Source organism: Hemicordylus capensis, chromosome 4, assembly GCF_027244095.1.
Source record: "Hemicordylus capensis ecotype Gifberg chromosome 4, rHemCap1.1.pri, whole genome shotgun sequence".
In the NCBI taxonomy this organism is placed as follows: Eukaryota; Metazoa; Chordata; class Lepidosauria; order Squamata; family Cordylidae; genus Hemicordylus; species Hemicordylus capensis.
The window spans coordinates 119,955,390-119,979,508 of record NC_069660.1 but is presented as its reverse complement, the minus strand read 5'-3'; the positions used below and the strand labels follow the sequence as shown (position 1 = coordinate 119,979,508).

The 24,119-nt window shown below is 44.7% G+C and overlaps 1 protein-coding gene across 10 annotated transcripts in view; it reads left to right on the top strand.

Moving 5' to 3' along the window:
* COL24A1 (collagen type XXIV alpha 1 chain) overlaps positions 1-24,119 on the top strand; it is a 369,353-nt gene that overhangs the window by 33,628 nt on the left and 311,606 nt on the right. For 3 of the 10 annotated variants that reach the window (XM_053245264.1, XM_053245266.1, XM_053245263.1), the window contains exon 1: positions 10,501-11,127. The exons of 2 other annotated variants lie outside the window; for them this stretch is intronic. In XM_053245264.1, the coding sequence (XP_053101239.1) occupies positions 11,072-11,127 (56 nt within the window). In that variant the 5' untranslated portion in view covers positions 10,501-11,071. Of the gene's footprint in view, positions 1-10,483; positions 11,128-16,259; positions 16,409-24,119 lie in introns of those variants that run through there. 5 more of the 10 variants (XR_008306100.1, XR_008306099.1, XM_053245270.1 and 2 more) reach the window with 5 other exon arrangements.

Sequence of the window (24,119 nt, the reverse complement as noted above, 5' to 3'; positions counted from 1 at the left end):
GAACTATCTCACATGGGAGAAAGAAAATGCTGAGTCATCCCTGTCTGGGTGGGCTTCTCTTAAAACCTTACTATATTTCCAGTAGATTTTAAATGCTGCCACCAAGCACCCTAAAGCTTACAGAGAACTGGACCAGTGGATTGGGTGCTTTAATTCAAGGTCCCTCTGTAACTGGGTACTGGGCAAATCATAATTTAAAAAACAACCTTCCACATGTATGCCTACACGGGAAAGAAAAACTGATAGCTGCTGAGCGCTCGAGGACACTTTTGTACCAGAGAAATCCCCTTTATTGCCCCCACTTTCCTCAGTTAAAAACCAACTCTAAGAGTCTTGTAAAAAGAAAAGAACAAAAAAAAAACACCCCAGTTTTATTCAATTACTACAGACTGCTTCCGTCTGAGGCTTTTAGTTTTTGATACATTCAAAAATACTTAATATGTTATAAAAATAGATTGTCTAAGGCTTCAGTTTTAGTTTGCATTTAGGCACACTTAGACATTTACAGAGTCTTTTGCAACACCCTAGGTGGGTTGGGCATAGGCTAGTGCTTCTTATTTTAATTACGTTGCAGGTAAATAATATTAGAACAGTATAAGGCATATACAAAGTGTCAAGGTCTGGCCAGCTGCTAGGGAAGTTCACGAAGCAAGCGGAGCTGCTGAAATCGGATATGGCTTGGCTGAACGATGTCGGCAAGGAATGTTGACGAACGTTTATTCTCAGCAATGAGTAGGAGGCTGGAGATGTGATTTATAGAGCAAGCCGAGAGCTCCCAGCTGGTAGGAATTCACGGCTTGTCAGCCCTCAGCAAGAGGCGTTTGCTCCTCCTAACAGCCTCTAATTGTGTTTTACGTCTCGTGATCCTGCGCTGTTGTGGAGTCATTGGTGTTTCATTACATAGCTCTTCTTCACATTGGTCCCCTCAGGTTGCCGTGCCTGCTCTAAATCATTAGTTGGATCTACCACAGCCATTTCATGAACACTGACAGCTGGGCTCTGCCCCTCAGACACTCCTGAATCGGCTGGAAAGTTGACAGCTTCCCCTTCCTCCTCGCTGTCGGAGCTCGAGGGCGTGAAACAAAGCACACACACAAAGAAATATATGTTTCTAACACAACGTCTGACTAAACAAACTTTCCCCTAAATTAATCTTCCCGAAGCCAAAGCCCAGGCTTCCTTTCCTTGAACTCACCAAACTCCTGTTGAGAACCAAGTCCCTGTAGTTCTATTTTCCAAGAGCTACAGTCATCCTGTTGCAACAAAGTCCATTGCCACATGTCACCCCTGCTCCTCCAATACAGAACATCCTTTCTTGTTCCCAGAATTTCCAGCAACAACTGTCTAGGTGAAGTATACAGCTGCATACTTCACTAGTAACACTGTGTGATGCTGCATAATACCCATTCATTCCACTGAGGCTTGTGATGGAGATTGTCTCAGAAAACATTGCCCTAGGCCAGGGCTGAGCAGAGGCTCCTGGAAGCTGGAGGACCTTCTTTTGCCAGAGCCTTAGAAGCTACCAACACAAAATAGCAACCTGGAGAGGCAGAGCCAGGTGCTAAATGGCATCTTGGACAGAAATGTGCTTCTACAGAATAAGGGATTTCAGCATCAAATCCCCTGAATTCCAGGGCAACTTTGCTGCTGAACAAAAAGGAAAAAGATAGTTTGCTTTAAGTGGGAAGAAGATGGAGGAAAATGAATGGAAAAATTAAAAAAAAATCCCTGAGCACCCAAAGAAAGAGAGAGAATTAAAATGACACATCCGTGCCCCCATTCAGCCAGCCAATCAGCCAATTTGCAGTATTGGCTGGGAGGGAAGAGAAGAAGCAAGTCTAAAAGACTAGAGTGCTACTTCAGATAAGTCCAGTGGTGACTAGCTTCTCCCAAGCTATTTAATGTCTGCCCCTGCCCTAGGCCATGTTCTTTACTAATAAACCTAAACCTTTACAGAATTAGGGCATAGTACATAGTACATGATGTTCCAGCCACCTAATGGCGCAGTGGGAAATGACTTGCCTAGCAAGCATGAGGTTGCCGGTTTGAATCCCTGCTGGTATGTTTCCCAGACTATGGGAAACACCTATATCAGGCAACAGCGATATAGGAAGATGCTGAAAGGCACCATCTCATACTGCACGGGAGTTGGCAATGGTAAACGCCTCCTGTATTCTGCCATAGAAAAACCACAGGGCTCTGTGGTCACCAGGAGTCGACACTGACTTGATGGCACATTTTGCCTTTGAGTACATTGTTGCATGTACTCATAACGTTCTCCCACTGAAATCAATAGGAATTAAACCTTGGTTGGACCATACTCTGTGATTCTGCACTGTGTATCTACTGTTTCAAATGCCTTGAGAAATAACTCTCATAATCATCTGAGAGACTTGTTCATATGCAAGGATAAAGCATTGGATATTTATTTATGTACTACAATTATTTTTCTGACAAGAGACAGTGGGGAATGTGTATGCACTGAATGTTCTTAACATTTGCCATACAAACTAAAATCCTTCATGCGAGAAAATCTGCTGAAGTCAGTGGGAGTGCTGTATGAATAAGGGCTTGTTATGAATAAGGTCTATGGATTTGGCAACCTGTCTTTTCACTACTCCTTTCTGTAATGTACACACAGGGCCCTGGCTTGCATTGTTTAACTTTGTACTGTGCATGTTTCAGGAGACAGTTTGGATGAAGCCTCTGAGACAGAATTATATAGTGTTTCGGAATAAAGATACAAGCATTGGAAAATCAATTGAAGTTAAAACAGCAAAAGGGAAGAAGGCAGAGAAGAGTATCATATTTCTTTTGGCATGATATTATTTTGAAATTACATCTGTTCCTCAAACATTTTCCAGGACTGCTAGATCCTTCTCTAATTCTGTTCAATACAAATCCTCCATTCCATCATCTTTTAAACTCTTCCCTATATTTTAGTGCCAGGGCTTTGCTGGTGTACCCCAGCAGGAATCTATGTTGATGCTGCCAATCCATACTAAACAAAGAAGCCCATATTTTTATGCTTCTTGTCTCTGTTTCTTGGCTGAGTGCAGCATCACTGATCAAGTTGGGCAGCATACAAATAGACTCTTGTATTTATGGAGTCTGGAAAATGTTGGTGAAGCTAGTTTTTTTTTTTTTTTTTTTAAAGGGAATAAAAGTAAAATGAAAATTAGTCTAAAGCAAATGTGGATATTAAAAGTGGAAAGCTCAAACCTGGGAATAATTATGGGGAATGTTTTAAGGGGATGGGGTCCAAGAAGGGGGCACATGCAATTAGTGAGTGACTGCAACAGTTTCAAATGGCTGCACAGTTACATGATCTGGTACACTGGAGGGAGAGGACACTTCTCTAAAGATCTGCAAACCTTCCTAGCAATCCTACTACCTCCCAACCAAATTCTCTGAGGGTTCAAGGCAATGTTCAAATGGATGCCGACAGGCAACAAGCATTCTGTCCTTTTTATGAATGTATATCAGAGTTTAGACAGTGTGGTGTACAGATTTGCATATCAGACTAGAAATGAGGACACCTGAGTTCAATTCTACACACAGCCATACAACTCACTAGGAGCTTTCCCAGACAGCAGGCTTCACTGCGGGTTTTCTGTGAGGCTTTACTGCGTGTTGCCCCAAAAGTCAGATGCAAAAAATTTTTTTACTCCAGATATAGATCGGGCTATACTCTTTGCGGAATGAAAAACCTGAATTGTGTGTGAAATTATCCCTGATAGGGACTCAGGCCCAACCTTAGGGCGGGGTGACCGGGCTGGTAGCCCTGGGCCCCATGTTTGGAGGGGTCCCGCTGTGCCAGTGAGTGGCGGGCAGCCTCACAGACTGCCCACGTCCTCAGCTGCTGGTGACGGCGCGCATAGCAGCTGCCCACTGCCACCATGTGTGCTTGCCTGGGGGAGGGGAGGAAGCAAGCCCCATTTCAGAACGAGGCCACACACCCTGCTGTGTCTGACGTCAGGTGCTGCTGATGTCAGATGCAAGGGTTGGGCCCCTTTGCCCCGCACACCCCAAAGGACGGCACTATAGGGTCTTTGGGGTAAACAAACACCTCCATTCCGGAGGAGATGTGAACTAAAAGCTGGATGTGAAAAACCTCCAGATGACTTGGGCCATTCATTATTTCTTAGTGTAATCTGTCTCACAGATTTGTTTTGAAGGCAGGGGGAATGAGGAGGGGAAAACCATGGAAACCACCTGGGTTCCTTGGAGGAGGACTAGACTAAAGTAATGATTGTGTCTGGTTCACAATCATTTGTGCTACATGGCTGAGTGCCCAATAGTGGGCCTCATGCAGTAGGGATGAGGCCATAACTTAGTGGCTCTGTTTTGCAAGCCAAAGATCCCAAATTCAGTCCTTGCCATCCCAAGGTAGGACTGGGAAAGACCATTTCCCCAGCCCTAACAGAAGCCCTGGAGGGCTGCTGGCAGTCAGTGTAGATAATGCTGAGCTGGATGGACCAGTGGTCTGGCTCAGCATAAGGCAGCTTTGTATGCTCAGTGCTTCTCCCTAAGACAGGTGTTTTGAAAGCCCCTCTCAGTTCTTGACTGGAAGCATCATAACAATGATGCTGATAACTGTCAGCATCATCTCTCACACTTTGCACCCTCATTTTAGGTCTCAGATAACATATTTGCACAGGCCCCGTTTAATAAACGGAAGCTAGAGTTACAGGGAAGCTTTTGGATTTTTATGAGCTCTGAGGACAAGTTTTGATCCTATGGTTATTTGTCAGCACACCTACAGAGTTATGTACATTCATCTAAGTTCCGGAAAGGGGCGTAACAAGGCTGGAGTGGGCCCAGAGACAAAATTTTAAGATGGGCCCCTCGCTGATACACACACACTTCACAATATAGTCATGTGACTTGCCTCTGGGGGGGCCCTCGAGGCGTGGGGGCCCCCAGGCAGCCACCTCCCCTTGCCTAATAGTAGTTACGCCCCTGGTTCTGGATGAAAGTTGTGTTACCCCAGGGTCATTACACTAAGTTCATACACATTCTCCAAATCTGGTACTAGGAGGATATAGTATAATGATGTCTTAATGCAGGTAGAACCTCCTGCTAGAAGTGGCTGGGTTCTGTCATTGCATTAGGTCTTAAGCAGGGCAGACCTGAAATGGTTCTCTTTCCTGTGTTTTGGCACTGGTGACATTAGGCTCCAATCAAACATATGGTAAACACATGTGAACATGATAACAGGCTGGTAGATGTTTGGAAGGCGATCGGGAGTTCTCTGTGGATTGCTGTGGGAGAAAATTCCTATTGCACTCATCACTTGCTCATTATCCTGATTCATGTTCGACATGTGTATGATGTAATATGGAAAGGCTGGAGGGACTCTGACATTTAGTTCTGAGAAAAAGATTAGGGATGAAGATGATGATTGACTTCAAAATCTGAAACCCTATCACAGAGAAGAGGGAGGGCATCTGTTTACAAAGGGTACTAAGGATAGGCCAAGAATCAAGACCTCTTCGCACAACCATTTGGGTTGGAGGGTTGGAAAGCTCCTACCCCATTAACAGTACACAAACAGAACCTGTGTTTGGGTCAGCAAATCCAGGAAACATACACACGATTAACCCAGGCCCGGCATCCATTGTTGAAATCAGGAGCTGATAGTCTTCCAAGATCTCCATTACTCATTACATCAGCAGCTGCTCTCTGATTGGCCATGAAGGAGCAGGAGCTGGACCCAGGCTTGTTGATGCAACTCAGCTACAGGATCATAGAGTGTAGTTTGCAGAGTGTGACATCCATGGATGGCAGCCCTGGTAGCCACAACTCCCTATTGTTTCCAGGACTGTTTGGTTCTGGTGGCTGGGTACAAGAGGCAAGTAGATCCATATAGACAGAAAAGCAAGGTAGGAGAGCTCTCCTCCTACTTTGGTTAAGAGCAGGATACAAAAGCTGAGCCTTGTGCATCCTGAGTTGAAGGGATTTTCATGAGTTCACAAAATCATGCAAAATCATGCAAACCAGGGTAGAATGTCTCCTACCCTAATTTTGATGATTGTGTGAACAGGCCTACCAAGGACTGCAACAAAAAGGTATAGGTAGGATGGATATATCAAGTAGCACTTCCTAAGACTAAGGGAAAGGGAAAGACTAAGGCAAGTAGCACTTCCTAAGACTTCCTAAGGAAAGGCTGGGCAACAAAATTAGCCTATTCATACAATTATTTTAGTATCGGAATAAGTGGTTTGGAGAGACTTTGGTTGCCATTTTGCTTGAAGTGAAGTGATTGTTGAGTGCTTGATTATGACAGCTTGCTGGTCTGCATACCATGGCACACCTTCTGGAAGGACAGAGAATGATGGAGTGTTGACATGGGATCCATTTTTATGGTGAAGTGCTCAGATCAAAATTACTACTGTGATAATTTCAGCCTACTTCTTGGCAAACCAGAAAGCTGGCCTTTGTGGCCAGTTTTGGTTATGTTCAAATATTGCCAATGAAAATAAAACAGTTCATTGGAAAACATTATTCTCACGTCCATGAATCAAATTGCTGATTGCTTCCTATCACTTAGTAAAAATTGTAGATTTAAATTGTTGCACAGGATATCAGATAATATAGTCAAGATAACATATTCTAAAGAAGTATCTGTGTTAGTTTGATGTGACTAAAACAATAGGGTATTTTGAAGACAAATACATTTATTGCAGCACACCCTTTGATAGATTTCTAATGTACACAAAGTCAGTACAAATACGTTTGACAGGGAAAAGTTACATAAATGAATAAATCCATAAGTAAAGCCAGTGTGGTGTAGTGGTTAGAGTGCTGGACTAGGACTGGGGACCAAGTTCAAATCCACATTCAGCCATGATACTTGCTGGGTGACTATGGGCCAGTCACGTCTCTCTCAGCCGAACCTACTTCACAGGGTTGTTGTGAGGAGAAACTTAACTATGTACACCGTTCTGGGTTCCTTGGAGGAAGAGCAGAATATAAATGTAAAAATACAAAATAAAGTAAAAATAAAATAAATAAATGTGGGGAAAAACCCATTGTTTGCATTTGGTAACTCTGCTTGTGGGTTCAGTCAGAATGAAGCTATTGACTTCTTGATAACTTTTTACTGTACTAAATAATTTGCCCCTCTGAGGACTAATCTGAATTTGTGAGAGTACGTGATCTTGTACTGCATAGAGCAAAAAAAAAAAAAAGTACTCTTGCTAGTCTTAGCAAGGCCTAGTCATTGAGTGGATCAGTGTTCCCTCTAACAGGGATTCCCAGATATTGTTCACTATAATTCCCAGAATCCCCAGCTACAATGGCCTTTGGCTGGGGATTATGGGAGTTATAGTCAACAACATCTGGGAATCTCTGTTAGAGGGAACACTGGAGTTGATACAATAGATACTAATGGGCAGAGGTGGTCCTCAGACCTGCTGGAACTTCCTCTGAAGAGGAAAAGGAGCAGAATGCTGTAAGGCTCCAGCAGAGATGGCAGTGCTGAGGACACAACCCCTCTGAGGGACAGCCAGAGGCTGTCCTCCCAGAAGACCCTGGCCAAGGGGACTCCAGTACTGGGAAACCTAATGCCCCTTGTTGAGACCCCTTTCCCCAGCAACAGATGCTCCCTCATCACTCCCAGGTCCGCAGGAGCAGTGGCAACAGCAGGCAACAGCCAAAGCTCAGGTCTAATGACACAGTGACCATTTGGCAGCTTGAGGTTTCCCATCCATCTGGCCTGATCCATCTGGAGAAGGTATGCTCACTGTATGTTTCAGTTCTGGGCCCTGCACAGGTATAGGAAGAGGAGGGGCCATCAGGCTCACTATAAGAACCATCCAATCCTATCTGTTCAAAGCTGATACAACAGCTCTATGAGGAAGCTCTTAGTGGGTGGCTCCAGCTCTTCAGCTAGTCCTGGCCTTGAGAGCAAGCTTTGTACTCCTGCTGGTCTTGTGGTAGCAAGTGTGACTTGTCTCCTTGGCTAAGCAGGGTCCACCCTGGTTGCATATGAATGGGAGACTTGATATGTGAGCACTGTAAGATATTCCCCTTAGGGGATGGAGCTGCTCTGGGAAGAGCAGAAAGTTTCAGGTTCCCTCCCTGGAATCTCCAAGATAGGGCTGAGAGAGATTCCTGCCTGCAACCTAGGAGAAGCCACTGCCAGTCTGTATAGACAATATTGAGCTAGATGGACCTATGGTCTGACTCAGTATATGGCAGCTTCCTATGTTGTGATCTCCTCCTATCTTTTTCAGTGGTGGAGGAAATGGACATTAGGCTATCCTTTACTTAAACCTAAATTGTAATGCTTCTTTTCACCCCCTAAGGGGAATGAGGGGACTGAAGTGGGTCTACCCAGTATGTATGGACAATGTGTGTGCAAGAACACTTGAAAAAGAGTAGTTTTTCGATCTGGGTGACAGGGACTTTAGGGAGCAGGATGATGATGTGTTGGGACTAGCCCTGCTGCTGGTAAGCTTGCTTCTCTAACTCAGCTTTTACATGTATAAATAATCAGTGTGTTATAGAACTACCATAAATGCATTTATTCCTTCCCAAAAAGTTTTGATTTTGTAAAGGCCTGGATTTCCCATAATGCTGGCCAGATTACAAAACACACCCTTCTCCCCACTGGTCTGGTTTATTGCATGTAGGAGAGCAAGAGGGTGCATCTGCCTTTTTACCTATCCAGCATGGTGTACAGAGAGACAGAAATCTGAATGGTGCATGTACATAGGCTAAAATAATAATTTATTTGCTTATAACCAAATGCCATTACAATCAAAGGCACAATTATAATAAAATACATACACATCTTAACAGAGATTTTTTAAAGGCAGTACAAAACGTAACACACAATCTTTCATACATGCCAATTGAAACCACTGAATACCACTTTATTTCATAACATATTAAACATGTAATAGGAAAAAGAATACTAACAAGGCATCAAAGGTGCACATAATCTTTCCAGTCCACTGCAATCTTAATCAGGTAACCCGTATAAAATTTCTGAGCAGTGAAAATGAACTTTGCAACATGTTAGAAGGGTTTCAAAATCAGGTAATCAACTACATGATTTTAGCCTACACTTGCTGGATTCTTATTATTATATTCTGCTTTTCTGCAGTTTGTGTTCAAAGTGGCTTACAAAGGAAAGCAATAAAATATAAACAATGTAAATGTACAAAATACATTGAAAAGTATATGTGTGTGTGTGTCATGAAAACATTCCGTAGGAATATAGGAAGCTGCCATATACTGAGTCAGACCATTGGTCTATCTAGCTCAGTATTGTCTTCACAAACTGGCAGCGGCTTCTCCAAGGTTGCAGGCAAGAATCTCTCTCAGCCCTATCTTGGAGATGCCAGGGAAAGAACTTGAAACCTTCTGCTCTTCCCAGAGCGGCTCCATCCCCTGAGGGGAATATCTTACAATGTGCACACTCCCATTCATATGCAACCAGGGCAGATCCTGCTCAGCTAAGGGGACAATTCATGCTTGCTACCACAAGACCAGCTCTCCTCTCCTCTCCATATCTGTGTGTATGTGCAAATCAATAACACAGAAACAAGCACGTCTTCCACATGGTGTAGTGGCTAGAGTGCTGGACTAGTACTGGGGAGACCCAAGTACAAGTCCCCATTCAGCCATGAGACTTGCTGGGTGGCTCTGGGCCAGTCACTTCTCTCTCAGCCTAACCTACTTCACAGGGTTGTTGTGAGGAGAAACTTGAGTATGTAGTACACCGCTCTGGGCTCCTTAATATAAAAATGTAAATAAAATTTAAAAATTAATAACATGAATTAGAATCAAAACTCCGTGCACTAATTCTGCACAGAACTTCTCTGTTTAGCCTTCTTTAATAGGAATGCATATTGAATACTAGTTATTTTCAGCGACTGGAGCAAAAAAGAATCAGAACATATCTGAAATATAGCTGGGCAAGTATCAAATATTTCTGAATCTCCAAAACTTTTAAGGTTTCCTTCCCTCTCCTGTGAGCAGCTACAACAAAGCACATTCCCGCCGTGGTGTCTTCATTTTCATTAATTACCTCATGTTATTTCCACCACAGAACTGCCTGTAAAGAGTACCTTCCTGTCATTAAAATGAGAAGCACAAACCCTAGTATGGAGGGAAAGTGAGAGAAGCCAGCAAAGCCAGAATGCAGGCGGGGGGGGGGGGGGGGGAAGACAGGCACGGCTGAGTCTCTCAATGCAAGTCCTGGGTCTGCGCCGCTGCACCGGGCGGGAACGGCGCTTCCGACCTGTCCAAAAAGGTGCCGCGCTTTCCAGGCGCTGTCCCAGGGCGCAAAGGCCACAGCGGCTCCCTGGCTCCTCTTAGCGGCCGCGCAGAGCCAGTCAAGCGGCCAGCTCCACGTGCCGGCCAGCTTGAGGCAGGGTCTCGCGCTTTGCCGCCTCTGCTGATGCTGGGCGGGCGGGCGGGCGAGGGGCGATGTCTGAGATGCGTTTGATGATGTAATCGCAAGTCACTGAGCGGTGAAATTTAACACCGAGCCGTGGTGGGGAGGATTTGCTTTGCCTTGGGTTGGCTGCTTGCTCTGCTGCGCAGCCAGAGGCAGCCGCCTTTCTTTCAGCGCTGAATGTCTGTGCCATTGCCACTCGACGCTGCGGAGAGAGCAATCCCTTGTATGCCTTGATCCCGTTCTCTTTTTTCTGCCAAGGCTTTGGTATTCTGGGCATTGCTGCTGCTGCTGCTGCTTCCCACGTCCAAGGAATTCTCCTTGCTGGGAATCCCGCAGGCCCATTGATTGCACACAACCGCGCCGCACTTTGCAAAAGGAGCCAAACAGGACAAGATAACCCAAGCGGCAGCCGCCGCCACAACAAAAAGGCGCCCGTCTGTGTGTGAACCCCTCGAGGTCCTCCTGGCAGGGCTGGCGTTCCTAAGCATGTGGAAGCCGCACTAGCGAGGGGACGGAGCGGACGGAGCGGGGGTAACACGCGAGCGAAGAACCCGTCCTCTGGGCTCGAGTTCATGGACAGCACCTGAACTTCGAGCGGTTGGGGGAGTTGGCTTCTGTTTTCGGTTAGAACTTCGCTGCCCGGACAAATGCAGACAAATGCATTTAGGAGCTCAAAGGACAAGGAGTGGAAGCATCTCTCCCACATCAAAAACGTGAGTAAGGACGGACACCGGAGGGGGGCGGGGAGCCCAGGCAAGGCAAGGGGGCGGGGTGCAGGAGCAGCCCTCGCTCGCCGCACACACAACGCACGTCTTGTCCGGGCTTTAAGCGATGCCCCAACGATCTCTGCGTTGCTCGTCTCAATCAGATATATCTACCTTAGAAGAAGACATTAAAAAACAAACAAACAAACAAAAAAAACACCCCACACAGAGAGAGAATAATTACTAATAATCGTATTCTCCCGCCCCCCCGCAAGATATTAGCCTTTCCCTCAGTTGATATTAAAGCAATCAAGTGGCGGAGGTGAGGGGAGCGTTTGTAGCGGGTTTCCCATTTCTGGGGAAACACGCTGTACACATGCAGGGACTCCCAGGTTTCCCCAGCCGTCCTTGTGAGTTACCAGGAGAGAGAGAGAGAGAGAGAGAGATTCCTGGACTGGCTTTAGGCGAGAAGGAAACATTGCTCCTTTTCCATTTTTCTCCAGCCTGAGACAGGAGTTTTTCTGTGCGGGTTTTTGTTGGCCTGGTTCTGAATTAGGGAGCAGGGGCGTTTGTTTTGGTCTCCAAATAAAAGTACTGTGAATGTTTTAGGGTGTAATATACTCATGGAAAACGGATGCTTGTGTGGCAGGAAGCATCTTCTTGAAGCCATAGGATGCTGCCTTATGCCGAGTCAGACTATTGGTCCATTTAACTCAGTAGTACTGTCTACCCAGGCTGGCAGTGGCTTCTCCAATATGCCACATAGGGGAAGCCAGTGTCTCCTTAACCAGACTGACTCTTGTTGCCTTGACTGCATTCTCTTCTTGCACAGAGTTCTCTCACCAGCTTTTCAGGATTGTCTTCAAGAACATGCCAACTTGACAGAACAGTAGTAACTAAACTGAGATTCTGATTCTCACTTAGATGGCCCTGTGTTTTTTCTCAGGCCCAGCAGTTGAATCCTCACCCAAGACAGAGCAGTTTTTGCCGCTCTCCCACATCTGTCACTGGCAGCAAGTCACACTCAACAATCCTGTGTGACCCACTTGATTGCTAAATCCACCCAATCATAGGAAGCTGCCATCTACTGAGTCAGACCATTGATCCATCTAGTTCAGTATTGTCTACTCTGACTGGCAGCAGCTCTCCATGGCTTCAGGGCAGGAATTTTTTTCAGCCTTACCTGGAGATGCTTGAGACAGAAACTGGGACCTGCATGTTAATCAGATGCTCTCTGCCACTGAGCTTCAGCCCCGTCCCCAAGTTATGAGCCCCATCAGACATAAGTAGTTCTCTTAATTTCTCGTTTTTGCCATTCTAGTATGAAGACAAGGTTGAGGAAGGCAAGAACCTGCCTGATGAGGAAGGGCTCATGGGGTCATGGGGTATAATACACATATGCAGCCAGACTTATGGCAGGGGGGGGGCACATGTCTTTATGAAACCATTGCAGATACATGTGGCCCTGTGCTTCTTGTGTTGTCATTCAGTAGAGAGGGAAGCGTTGCCTTGTTTCTTTCCTCCCTGGAAGGGTACATTTCTTGTGTGTTATTTTTAGAGAAGGAACCCTTGATTTCCAAGTAGTTTTGGCTGTGTGCTAGAAGGGAGCTTCTGCAAGGACTTAGCTGCTTGTAGTGCCCCCTCCCCACCCCCTTTCTTTCTTGTTTAAAAACACATTTTTAACTGGTGCTCTGTGACTATTTAAAGTTTCTGCAGGCACAAAACATGCCAGAATAGCGTTTGCTTTGCCATCGGTGCAGTTCTGTTTGTGGACGCAAATGAGGGGCACCCAAGATGACAGTTACTGGAAAGGAAAGATTTTGAAGATGACTTGCATATTTGTATGCATGCATGTTTATATGTGTGTGAGAAAGGGAGTGGGTTGAATGGGGGGAAGACAGCAGATGAGTGGAAAAATTCTCTACTCACCCACCCTCTCTCTTTGAGAGGTCAGGTTGCCAAAATGTAACTTCAATCTGTTTCCCTCTTGTTCATCTTCAGTAATAATCTTTTTCTTTCCCTGAAGGCAACAGAAGCAAAGAGGCATTTGTTGTTACTTGTGGTGGTTAGATTACTTGGATAGGTTGACTTTCAAGCATGGAAAATCAAGGTGATCTTTCTGGATGTGGTTTAATTTGCCTTGGGCTTTGCTCCATTTCTGCTTAGAAAATGAACAGGCTTCACCAAGCCAGTTTTTTAATTTAATCCAGCAAAGTCTCTCGGGGCAGCGTTCTGTAAACAAATCCCTTGGCGTGTGTGGTAGTCTTTCCACGAAAGAACTGGAGAGCAATTTGACTGCTTTGTTGAGATTTGCAAGGCTGATTCCTTTGTTTTATGCCTCGCTGGTTTGAATTTATTATCTATACGTCAGATGTATCTGCTATTTATGGCCTCGTTCTCATTGATGTAGTAAACTAGTGTCTGGGTTGTACCGCTTCAGAATTACAGATGGGAGCTCACATGACTGAATACTTCTTTAGGCAAAAAATAAAAGTCCCTGCACATAAAAAGCTAGATGCCAGGAAGAAGACAGAAGCCTTCTGATGTTTTGTTTTACACTTTTGATTGATGAATACTTTATTAGTTTTGGAAGAAGCAACATTAAATTTGAGTGCTTTGGAAACTGTAAGGTGTAATAAAGGACAAAATCACATGAGCGTATCTAGAGGCTTAAATAATCACTCTTCCCCCTCTTTAGTTAATGCACTATCACCATTCATAAGTTATGCTTTCCCCACATTAAATGTTCTCACATCAACCCCCCTCCCCCCGGCCTATCTGAATGTTGGCTCTGTGATCAGACTTGGACACTATTCCATAATGACATGGTTATTAACAATATAACGCCTCCCACTCCCATTTTTGTATTGTCTGCCAACCCTGTCAACATTTCCTTCACTGTCATTCCTCCAGTCTAGATTTTGGTAACATTGACAGGGAGCATCTTTGCCAATTTTACCAGTGCCCAGCTCTGTCTTCTGTGCACTCACATGATTGGGAGGAAGGCTCTGCATACATAGTAACATTTGGATTTATTCTTCTTTTCTTTTTTAAAAAAATCTACCTGATGAGGTATGGTGACCCACTGTAAAGAATTTCCCCCTATCAGTTGCACCAGGGAAGACGGACAATGAAGGAAACAGTTGTGAAGCAAATGCTCATGACTATAAGAGAGCCATTCCATACTGGTTAATATTACTAAAGAGACATCATTTACAAGAAATATCTGAAAGAAGTCCTTCCCAAATGTCTACAACTCTTTGGAAAAACATGGTGGGTAGAAAACTAAAAATGCATTCTAGGTAGAACATATGTGCTCACATGTGACACATAAAATGTAGAAAGGCTGAAATGCAATTATAAATCCAGTTTCTTGCATGGACACCAGTTGATTGCAAACACCTAAGCAGCTTTGCAAACTGCATGTCATTCAAATATGCATACCAACAATTGGGAGAGAGGCTCAAAAAAACTTTGTGTGGCACTTATGAAATCATTGTAGACAGCATGGATTCCTCAGAGTGTGATGGAGAATTTGAAGATGGTTACATGTGCTTCTCTTTAAAACAACTGCTTATAACTATACGTATGGACCAAGCTTGACTTTAAAAAGCTGTGTCTAGATGAGCAAGTGAGAAAGGAAGTGTCACCTAAAGGCATTCTGGGACAGCAATGCCTTGTGAAGTTCGGAGCAATTAATGTTCATTCATAACCACCGCCAGCTTTGAATGATCACAAACCATCTGTTTCAGGGACATCACATTGTAGGCCGGGGAAAGCTGCATTTGCCAAAGAATGTAAATTCAACAGGGATTTGCAGCCCATTAAGGTTCACTATCAGTTATGATATGAGACACCAGTTTACTACATAACTGATAACAAGGCCTTATTCCATTAATCGGCTGTCCAACCACTCTTTGGCTGGTTTTCGGCCGTTCCCCCTTGGCATGGCGCAACAGGCCACACAGAGGCCTATTGCGCGGGCGTGGCAGCCTCCAAAATGGCCGTCACACCGAGGAGGAAAACAGTAATTCTGGGATTAAAGGATCAAGAAAGGAAGGAGGAACACTTAAAATGTACGTGCATCGGAAAATAATGTGTGAATTGGCCCTCGGGCAAACTAGACATCATATGGAATTTCATTCATTCATTCATTCATTGCGTTTTGATCCCGCCTTTCTTCCATGATACTCAGGTTGGCATATATGGTGCCTCCCATTTTGTCCCTCCAACAACTTGTAAGGTAGGTTAGTTAGAGAGAGTGGATGGCCCAAGGTCACTCACTGAGCCCTTTCTCACGATCGGTGAGAAGGGCTACAGAGCTTGCTGTGGGGAAGGTGGGTTAGACTTACCTTCCCCGCAAATAACGGCTCCTCTTGTGCTGGGTGTGTGCCCAGGCAGTGAGGAGGGCCGGAATGTGTCCCCGGAAATACCACAATGTACCACGTGAGTGCCTGGTGCATCATGATGATTCCTCCTGCCCTCCCTAGGCTCCCCACAGTCTGGCAGCTGTGAGCAGAAAAACGAGGTTAGGAGAGTGCTTGCTCTCCTAATCACATTTTGAAGGGAGGTGAGTTTATCACTGTGGTGCCGCCGGGATCAGCCCAATCCTGGAGGTTCACTCGCACATGCAAAAGTGGGCTGGACTCCTTTAGCCCGGGTTTGCACATGCATGTGAATAGCCTCACTAAGTTTCATGGGGTTTGAACCTGGTCTTCCAAGTACTAGTCTGACGTGCTAACTGCTTTGGAGGGCTGCAGGAAAGATCTTTTCTTCTTGTACTGCAGCCCTGATTTAGATGCCTTTCTTGTCTAAAGCCACTGTTTGCCAAGGAGGATAACTACGTTTTTGCCTTCATGGCTGACTGGAACTTTGGTGAGGTGATTTAAGTCAGATGCAAGGCAGGCACGTAACAATGATAGGGCAAGGGGAGACAGTTGTCTGGGGGCCCCACTGCCTGGAGGGGCACCCCAGAGGCACCTCATGTGACTCCCCATTGCCCCCTGCCCAGCCCCAAGGCTCCTCAGCCACTTGCCCTCTTCGCCGTCTCTCCTGCTTGTTCTGCTGGCCCGCAATCGAAGCAGCAGGCAAGCTGCAAAGAGCTCCTTTTCTCCCGCCTCTCAGCTGATCGGCGGGTGGGCGGGGCTTCCACGGAGGCCTCCGTGTAGGCCGCAGTGAAGCCTGAACTCGAGTAGGGCCCAAGCAAGCCAGGAAGGAGGAGGCAGCCAGAGTGTTCTCTGCAGCAGAAGACCCCTTGCTGCCCTGCTTAACCCAGACCAGCATTTGCCAGGTAGAGTGTGAACTTTTTGTGGTTACCTTTCCCGCCCCGCCCCCCCCCCATATATAGGGATCTGCTTGCCATAGGGCTTGGATATGGGGGGGGGAGGGACCGAGAAGTCTCTGAATATTTATTTTGAAACAGCTTGGAAAATTTGCTGACTTAAAAAAAACTATCTAAAAAGTCCTATAAGTGGCTTGTTTCATGGCAGAAAATTGCAAAAACTTCTGGAACAGTATTTTATTAATTTTATCTATTCATTCATTTATAAATGCACTTATGTTCAAGTTGTTTTGCAACCCAGAAGGTCTGAGTGAGAACTGTGAAGCATGTGTGGTGCTTTTATTTTATTTTTCGTGTGTCTGAACTGCTCCCCAATAACTTGCAGGGACTTCAGGGTAAATCTGGCCAACATGTGAATGCAGCACCTCCATTCCAGAGGAGATGTGTCTTAAAGGGCTTTAAAAGCCTCCTGTGAAAAACCTCCTGCAATCAAACTTGACTGAATTTGTTCAGAATTCTGAGAAAACAAACATAGGTTCACCCTGCATGGTTGAAAGTCTCCTTTGCTAATCTGCAGCGAGGGGCCCATTTTAATAATTCATCTTTCTAGTGTGTTCTAGGCATTAAAAATAATACAAATGTATAGTACTCAATGTATATCACTATATATTGTGACGTGTGTGTGTGTATTCAGTGAAATGTATTTGCAGGCAGCATACTTATTTTGGAATATCAGACTTAAATCCTTGGGGGCCTGGGGTGTGCGGAGGCCCTGGACTTTGGGGGGGGGGCATTTTAAAATCTTGTCTCTGGGCCCACTCCAACCTTGTTACGCCCCTGATGCAAGGGAACAGGATTAACCCCCTTTCCCCCATGCTGTGGCCCTGCTTAAAATTGAGGCTCTTTGCAGCTGCTTTTTGAAGAAGCAGCAGCTGTGAGTTTCAGTTATGGAACTCCCACATCAGGTCTAGTTTATCACTTAGTGATGACAGATGTGTGAAATGCATGTTAAAAACATCGAGTTGCCATTTTAATAGTTTTGGTTTGAAAAAGAATTCACTTATGCTATTCCCACAAGTAGTGAAGCCTAGCCCGGTTTTTGCTGCGTGTGAGAACCACCAGGAGCTGCACAGTTCCCAGTAGTGGTGTGGTGGCAAGCCCTCTAAAGTAGGCCGCAGTTTAACCTGACTGCACCTCAAAACTGGGCTAACTGATCATGTATCAGCCGCAGCTGCCTGCAGCTGCACAGTTGGGGGGGTGGGGGGTAGGGGGCTCCCAAAAGTGCACTGTGCACTTGTGCGGTGCATTATTGGGGCTCAGGGGGGCGGGGTGCCATGCTGTGGCGCTTCCCTGCTCCCAACCCCCAGAGCTGCTTGGCAAGTCACAGGTGATCCCTCTACCCAGGGAAGGTGACCCACCTGCCCAGGGAAAGATAAGGGATCATCTGTGAGGAGGGGCTCGAAAACCTCATTTTGGCAGACCTCGTTTTGGTGCTTCACACTGCTTGTGCGAAGCGCCTCACTGTCTCCTTAGCTTTGGACACATTGAAGAACTCAAAAGGCCAGAAAAACTTCAATCATAGACAGATAACTGGAAGAACTTGGCACTGAAACAGCTGTTCAGTCTGAGATAGGTGAAGTTGACAGAAGCCCTCTTGATAGCATCATAAATGCAGTGTTATACCACTAGTTCAACGGAGATCACTGTGGAGATATTTTTCCCTTTTGAGTATGTAACCCTTTGGAGCTAGGTTAGTTTTCCATTTCTACTGGTGTTTAATGAGTCTTTCAATGAGTCTAAATCAATTTAAATCTAAGCACTTCATCTTAGCTTGTTTATGTTATGGACTAATCATGGTAACAATTTTTTGACAATTCTTGCTGACATCCAAACTAACGTTGTGCTCCTGAAAGAGTGTTCTCCATTGCACAAGGGTGGAGGAATGATTTTTTCTGATTCTCCTTCCTTCTACACTGTTTGTGTCTCCTGAAAATGTGTCCCTGAGGGTTCCAGCCCTTAGAGACATATTTTCAGGAGGCACAAAGGGCTTCAGAGGGAAGATGGGATTCTTCAAAATCTCCCTTCTTCCTTTGTGTGATGGGAAACAGCATTTCACTTGTGTGATGTTGGTCAGGATAATGGTCACTGTTCTTTGCTTCCAGTAGTATATGGCAATGTAGATGGAAACAATTACATGACGAGCCTGTTTTAACTATCATAAACAGAGAAAGCAAAGGAATTATAGTCTGTAAGGCTCCCAACCAGGGAGACCCGAGTTCAAATCCCCATTTAGCCATGATACATGCTGGGTGACTCTGGGCCAGTCACCTCTCTTTCAGCCTAACCTACTTCACAGGGTTGTTGCGAGGAGAAACTTAACTATGTACACCACTCTGAGCTCCTTGGAGGAAGAGTGGAATATAAATATAAATAAATAAATATAAATAATAAAATAAACAAACTGCTGGGTACAGCTGTTGGGTAGGATGGAGGCCTCCTACCCAGTGTGAGTTTCACACGATCAATTCCCCTAACTCCTGCCTTGCTTTTTACAAACACGTGAACACAAAATGGGAGCATGCTCAGCTCCTGAACTTGGGTCAGACACTTGTCCTACCCTACTGCTGATCGTGAGAACCAGCCTGATATTTACGTCTTAGCTGTGTTTTGATTTGAATGAACTGGGTATAAACAAATTGATGAGCCATTAAAAGTATGTGGCATAAGGACTGTTTTTGAGGTGGTATTTGCGTATACCAAGACAATCTGTTTCCCACACCCTCTATAGAGTCTATAGCATGTATTAAAGTTGTGCCGTTGAGTCGGTGTCTACTCCTGGTGACCACAGAGCCCTGTGGTTGTCTTTGGTAGAATACAGGAGGGGTTTACCATTGCCTCCTCCCACGCAGTTTGAGATGATGCCTTTCAGCATCTTCCTATATCGTTGCTGCCTGATATAGGTGTTTCCCATAATCTGGAAACATACCAGCGGGCTCCTTTTGCCTGTATTCTTGTTTCCTAGCTTTTAGTACTTATGGCAAGCCATTTTCCATGCAACATAAAGGTAACCCAAACAAATATGATAACAAATGCAGCCTGGGACTCTTAGGATTCTAACAGGAACATGTGAATAGCACAGAAGTGCTTCAGAGACCACATATCATCTGTGTTATATGATGCATATGAAAGCTGACAGCCATGTGAAAAGAGAGGTTTTCTTTCATGTATTTGATATTTGGAGATTTTTCCATACAATTCTTCTAGCCAATTCCTAGGGAAAATATAAGAGACCATCATTTTTCTTTAAGCAAAAATGTAGAGAGATCTACTTGTAAGTGCAAATGAAATACAAGATGAAGTGAGTATCCTTTTTGTGTGCTATTACTTGAAAGTCCATTTCCTGTGCTTTAGACTAGAGCATAACCGGGAACTGTTCTACAGGCAGTGGTTTGACCAGCTCCTTACTTTTTGAGTAGCTGTGATCGGATTTGCTCACCATTTATCTTTTCACATATTTCTTTCTCTGTAAGACCCTTTGATAGTTTCCTAGCTGTTTGGGAACCTTGCAAATTGGGTCCAGGTGGGGAAAACTATTTTGAAATGGGTGTGAAAAAGTCACACACACACACACACACACACACACACACACACACACACACACGTTTGTTTCTTAGAATTATGAACACAGTTGCCAGGGAGAGCAACTACATTAAAGGGAGAGAAGCTGTCTTTAATTGCCTGAGTAACTTGTACATAGTCGTATCAGTGCCATCAGCACTATGTGCATTGCCAAAAAAAGCATGAAGAATGTTCGTTGACACCAAACCTGGTAAAGGTTAATCCAGACCTCTCTGAAAATATTAGTGTTACTCATTTTTTCACTGGCTCCCAGTTGGTTTCTTGAATGAATTCAAAATACTGGTTTTTAAAATCTTACGCATCCTGGGATTGTGGTATTATAAAGATCACCATGTCTCAAATGAACCTGCACATCAACTGAGATTATCTTCAGAGGCCCTTCTTGGCAGTGTTGGTGGGAACCTTCAACGAACTGTCCTCCAAGGGCCTGTTTCTCAGGACTGAATAGGTCCTGAGAGAGTCTTTTTCACCACATCCACAGAAAGACTACAGAGATGTTCAACACTAGGCCCTTCTGAGGGCCTTAGTAGCTGCCCAAGGATGCTGACCTTGCCTTTACCACACACAAGATTTTTTTCTATCATGGCATCTAACTTATGGAACTCACTGGGGCTATTCTCATGATCTGTAAAAATCAGGCTAGGAGAGCCTAGCCCAATTTTTGCAGGTCATAAGAACCACCAGCCTCGGCTGCGAGCCCGGTGGTTCTAGAGCGGGTAACCCTCTCAGGAACCCATGCCCTAAATCCAGGTTTGTGGAGCGAGTGCTCCACAAACCTGTTTTTCTAGATCGTGAGTAGCTGTGGTGCAGCTTCGCACTGCACCTACTCATGAGGAGACCCCGGAGGGGAGACAAAAAGCCACCCCCCCCGGCTCCAGGGATCTCACCAGCATGCCCTGCGCACTCGCGCAGGGCTGGTCCCCCACTCCCCCCAGCCCCCACTGGCTCCGTCACGGAGCCAGAAATCATGTGGGCGGCTGATTTGGCTGCCCAGGGCTCCTAGCAGGATCGTCTGCTGGGAGAGCGGGCTTAGCCCGCTCTCCCTGCTCTGCTTCTAAAACCGGGTCTCACCAATCGTGAGACCCGGCTCACTGTCTAGACATATTCACCTGGCACCATTAATGTGATCTTTTAAGCCCTATTCACATGTTATGTTCAAAGCAAGCACATACAATCTGTGTACAGTGTACACATGTACAGATTTGTACTCATGTACTGTTTTTCACATGCACTTCCTGTCTGTATCCTGCATTTCAAAGGGCTTGTGCCCAAGTTCACTTTTGAAATTCATTCATATATGGTTTTTCACATAACATGTACAGTACAGTATGTGTGTTTAGACTCTTGAACACATCACGTCTGAATTGGTCTATAGGCACTAGGCAAAGTGTGTCCAGTTTTCTTGTGCTGTTAATGATTTTTAAATTCCTCTTTATCTGGTTTTTGTCTGCCGTTTTAATTGATCTTTATTATTATTAATAAAAATAATAATAATAATAATAATATGTTTTTACAATCAAAGTTCTCAAAGCAGCTTACAAACTCAAAGGGCAGGATAGAAATTTCTTAAATAAATATATAAAACCTATGTTAGTATAGCCATTTTCTTTAAAAAGAGTTTGTACATGAGTCAGGCGCCAGATTTGTCTGTGTCCAAAGAAGCAAATAAATCAATTGTCAGTCTCTGAAAGAAATGTTAAGTGCATTTAAAGGCTAGTTCCTACTCCTAATGGCACAGTGGGGAAATGACTTGTCTAGCGAGCAAGAGGTTGTTGGTTCAAATCCCCGCTGGTATGTAAACACCTATATTGGGCAGCAGTGATATAGGAAGGTGCTGAAAGGCATCATCTCACACTGCACAGGAGGAGTCAGTGGTAAATCCCTCCTGTATTCTACCAAAGAAAATCACATGGTTCTGTGGTCTCAGGAGTCGCCACAGACTCGAGGGCACAACTTTAATTTCCTGATTATTCTAATCACATTTGTGATTGTGGTGATTCAAAATCACTCTTATTTGCTTTCATGTCATCAATAGAGTCATTGGCCTCAGTGGATTATTCCTATAGTATTCAACGTAAGTGTAATTTGCCTCAGGTTGGCTGAGCTGGTGAGATGAGAATGTAAGTGACCTGTGTCTAGGAATCTCTCTTGGCTTTTAATTAAGCTAACAATGACTCATTGACCAAAAAAAAGGTTCATTGATCCAGAAGTAATGTAAATGAGAAATGCATTTTCTTTTGATCACTACAAAATCCAGAAAATAGGAACATAGGAAGCTGACTTATACTGAGTCAGACCATTGGTCCATCTAGCTCAGTATTGTCTACACAAACTGGCAGCGGCTTATCCAAGGTTGTAGGCAGGAAACTCTCTCAGCCAGGAAGGAGATGCCAGGAAGGGATCTTGGAACCTTCTGCCCTTCAGTTCATGCTTGCTCCCACAAGACCAGCTCTCCTTGCTATATCAAGGTGCAAAATTTTAAGGTATTCTAAAGGTATTGTAGTATGAATAAAGTATGAATTCTGACCAGAAGCAGTCTGTGGTGGGTTCTAATGTTCTTTTCAACATAAAATTGTTGTCATTTGGATAGTGACAGCTGAATAACTGGATAACTGGGTGTTGCTGGCATGAAGTGACAGTTCTTGCCAGCACTGTGGAAGAGCATTCTGCAATGCCTGTGGCACAACGGTTGCCTGAAAGAACAGACTCCTGCACAGTGGATTTGTCAGAAACATCAAATGCCTGGTACTTCCCATCCTCAGGAGCCAGTAGGTGGGACCTCTGCCATGTAGGATGCCAGATGGGGCACCGCTGTTCCCCACATCTTCCAGGTGCCGGCAGTACTGCTGGTAATGACTTTTAAAGCTACCTCTCGCCACCCCCAGCCCCCGCACCGCCCTCACCAGCCACCACTGTCAGGAGCATAGAGGAAATCCTCTGAATAATACAAATACTCAGCCTGTGTAAGCATAGGGTAAGGAATGGAAGTGTGGAGAGCAGTGCTCCCTCTAATTACTTTCACCTGTGTGTGGAATAAGTTTTGTCCTGGGCAGTGGTATAAAGGCAGTATGTGCACACGTGCATTCAGAGTGGGGCCTTCTTGAGTGGGATCTAAAATTAATTGAGTGAACATCCAAAAACCCGTGTCTGTTCACACATGTGCTCGCCTTAGAGGGAGCTCTGCTCACTTTCTCTGTTGTATCAGCTACATTTGATAGTCTACTTAACAGCTTGGTCTGATAAAGCCCGATTTCCTAATCGTGGTGAGGAGATTAGCAATGTGCTGTAGGTTTGCATGCTTCTTTGTTTGCTGTTCCCCTCTCTTCCTTTTTAAAAGCATGATGCACTGGATCTGCATCAGTACTAAGCATGTTTATCTGTATGCACTGTTTTTCTTAAGTTTTAAAAGATTAACTTTCTTCAGTGACACAGCAGTGCATACAATGTGATGGGCAGAGAAAGAAAGGTCAAAAAGAGGATGTGGAGATGGCTCATAGTTTGGAAAAGGAGAAGTCCAACAATATATGTATGTGATCTACATACCGTAGTATTAACCATGGTTAATGAGAATCAGATTCTTTTGTCATTGAACTTTGGCAAACCCATTTAAAGCCTGATTTCAGACTCTAGTTACAAGGGCAATCCTAGTTAGTATTAATTGAGGCTCATGCCATGATTATGCCATTTATTTATTTGTTGTTTAAAATATTCGTTTACAATGCTGCACCGGTCTTTTTTGTTTTAACTTTGTTGGAGGAGACCTGATCTTGTGGTAAAAATAAAAGTTGTGCTGTTGAGTTAGTGTCGACTCCTGGTGACCACAGAGCCATGTGGTTTTCTTTGGTAGAGTACAGGAGGGGTTTACCATTGCCATCTCCCACACAGTATGAGATGATGCCTTTCAGCATCTTCCTATATTGCTGCTGCCCGATATAGGTGTTTCCCATAGTCTGAGAAAAATACAGGGGGATTCGTACCAGAAACCTCTTGCTCCCTAGGCAAGTTACTTACCCCTTTGCTAAGCAGGGTCTACCCTGATTTGCATTTGAATGGGAGACTACATGTGAGTACTGTATGATAT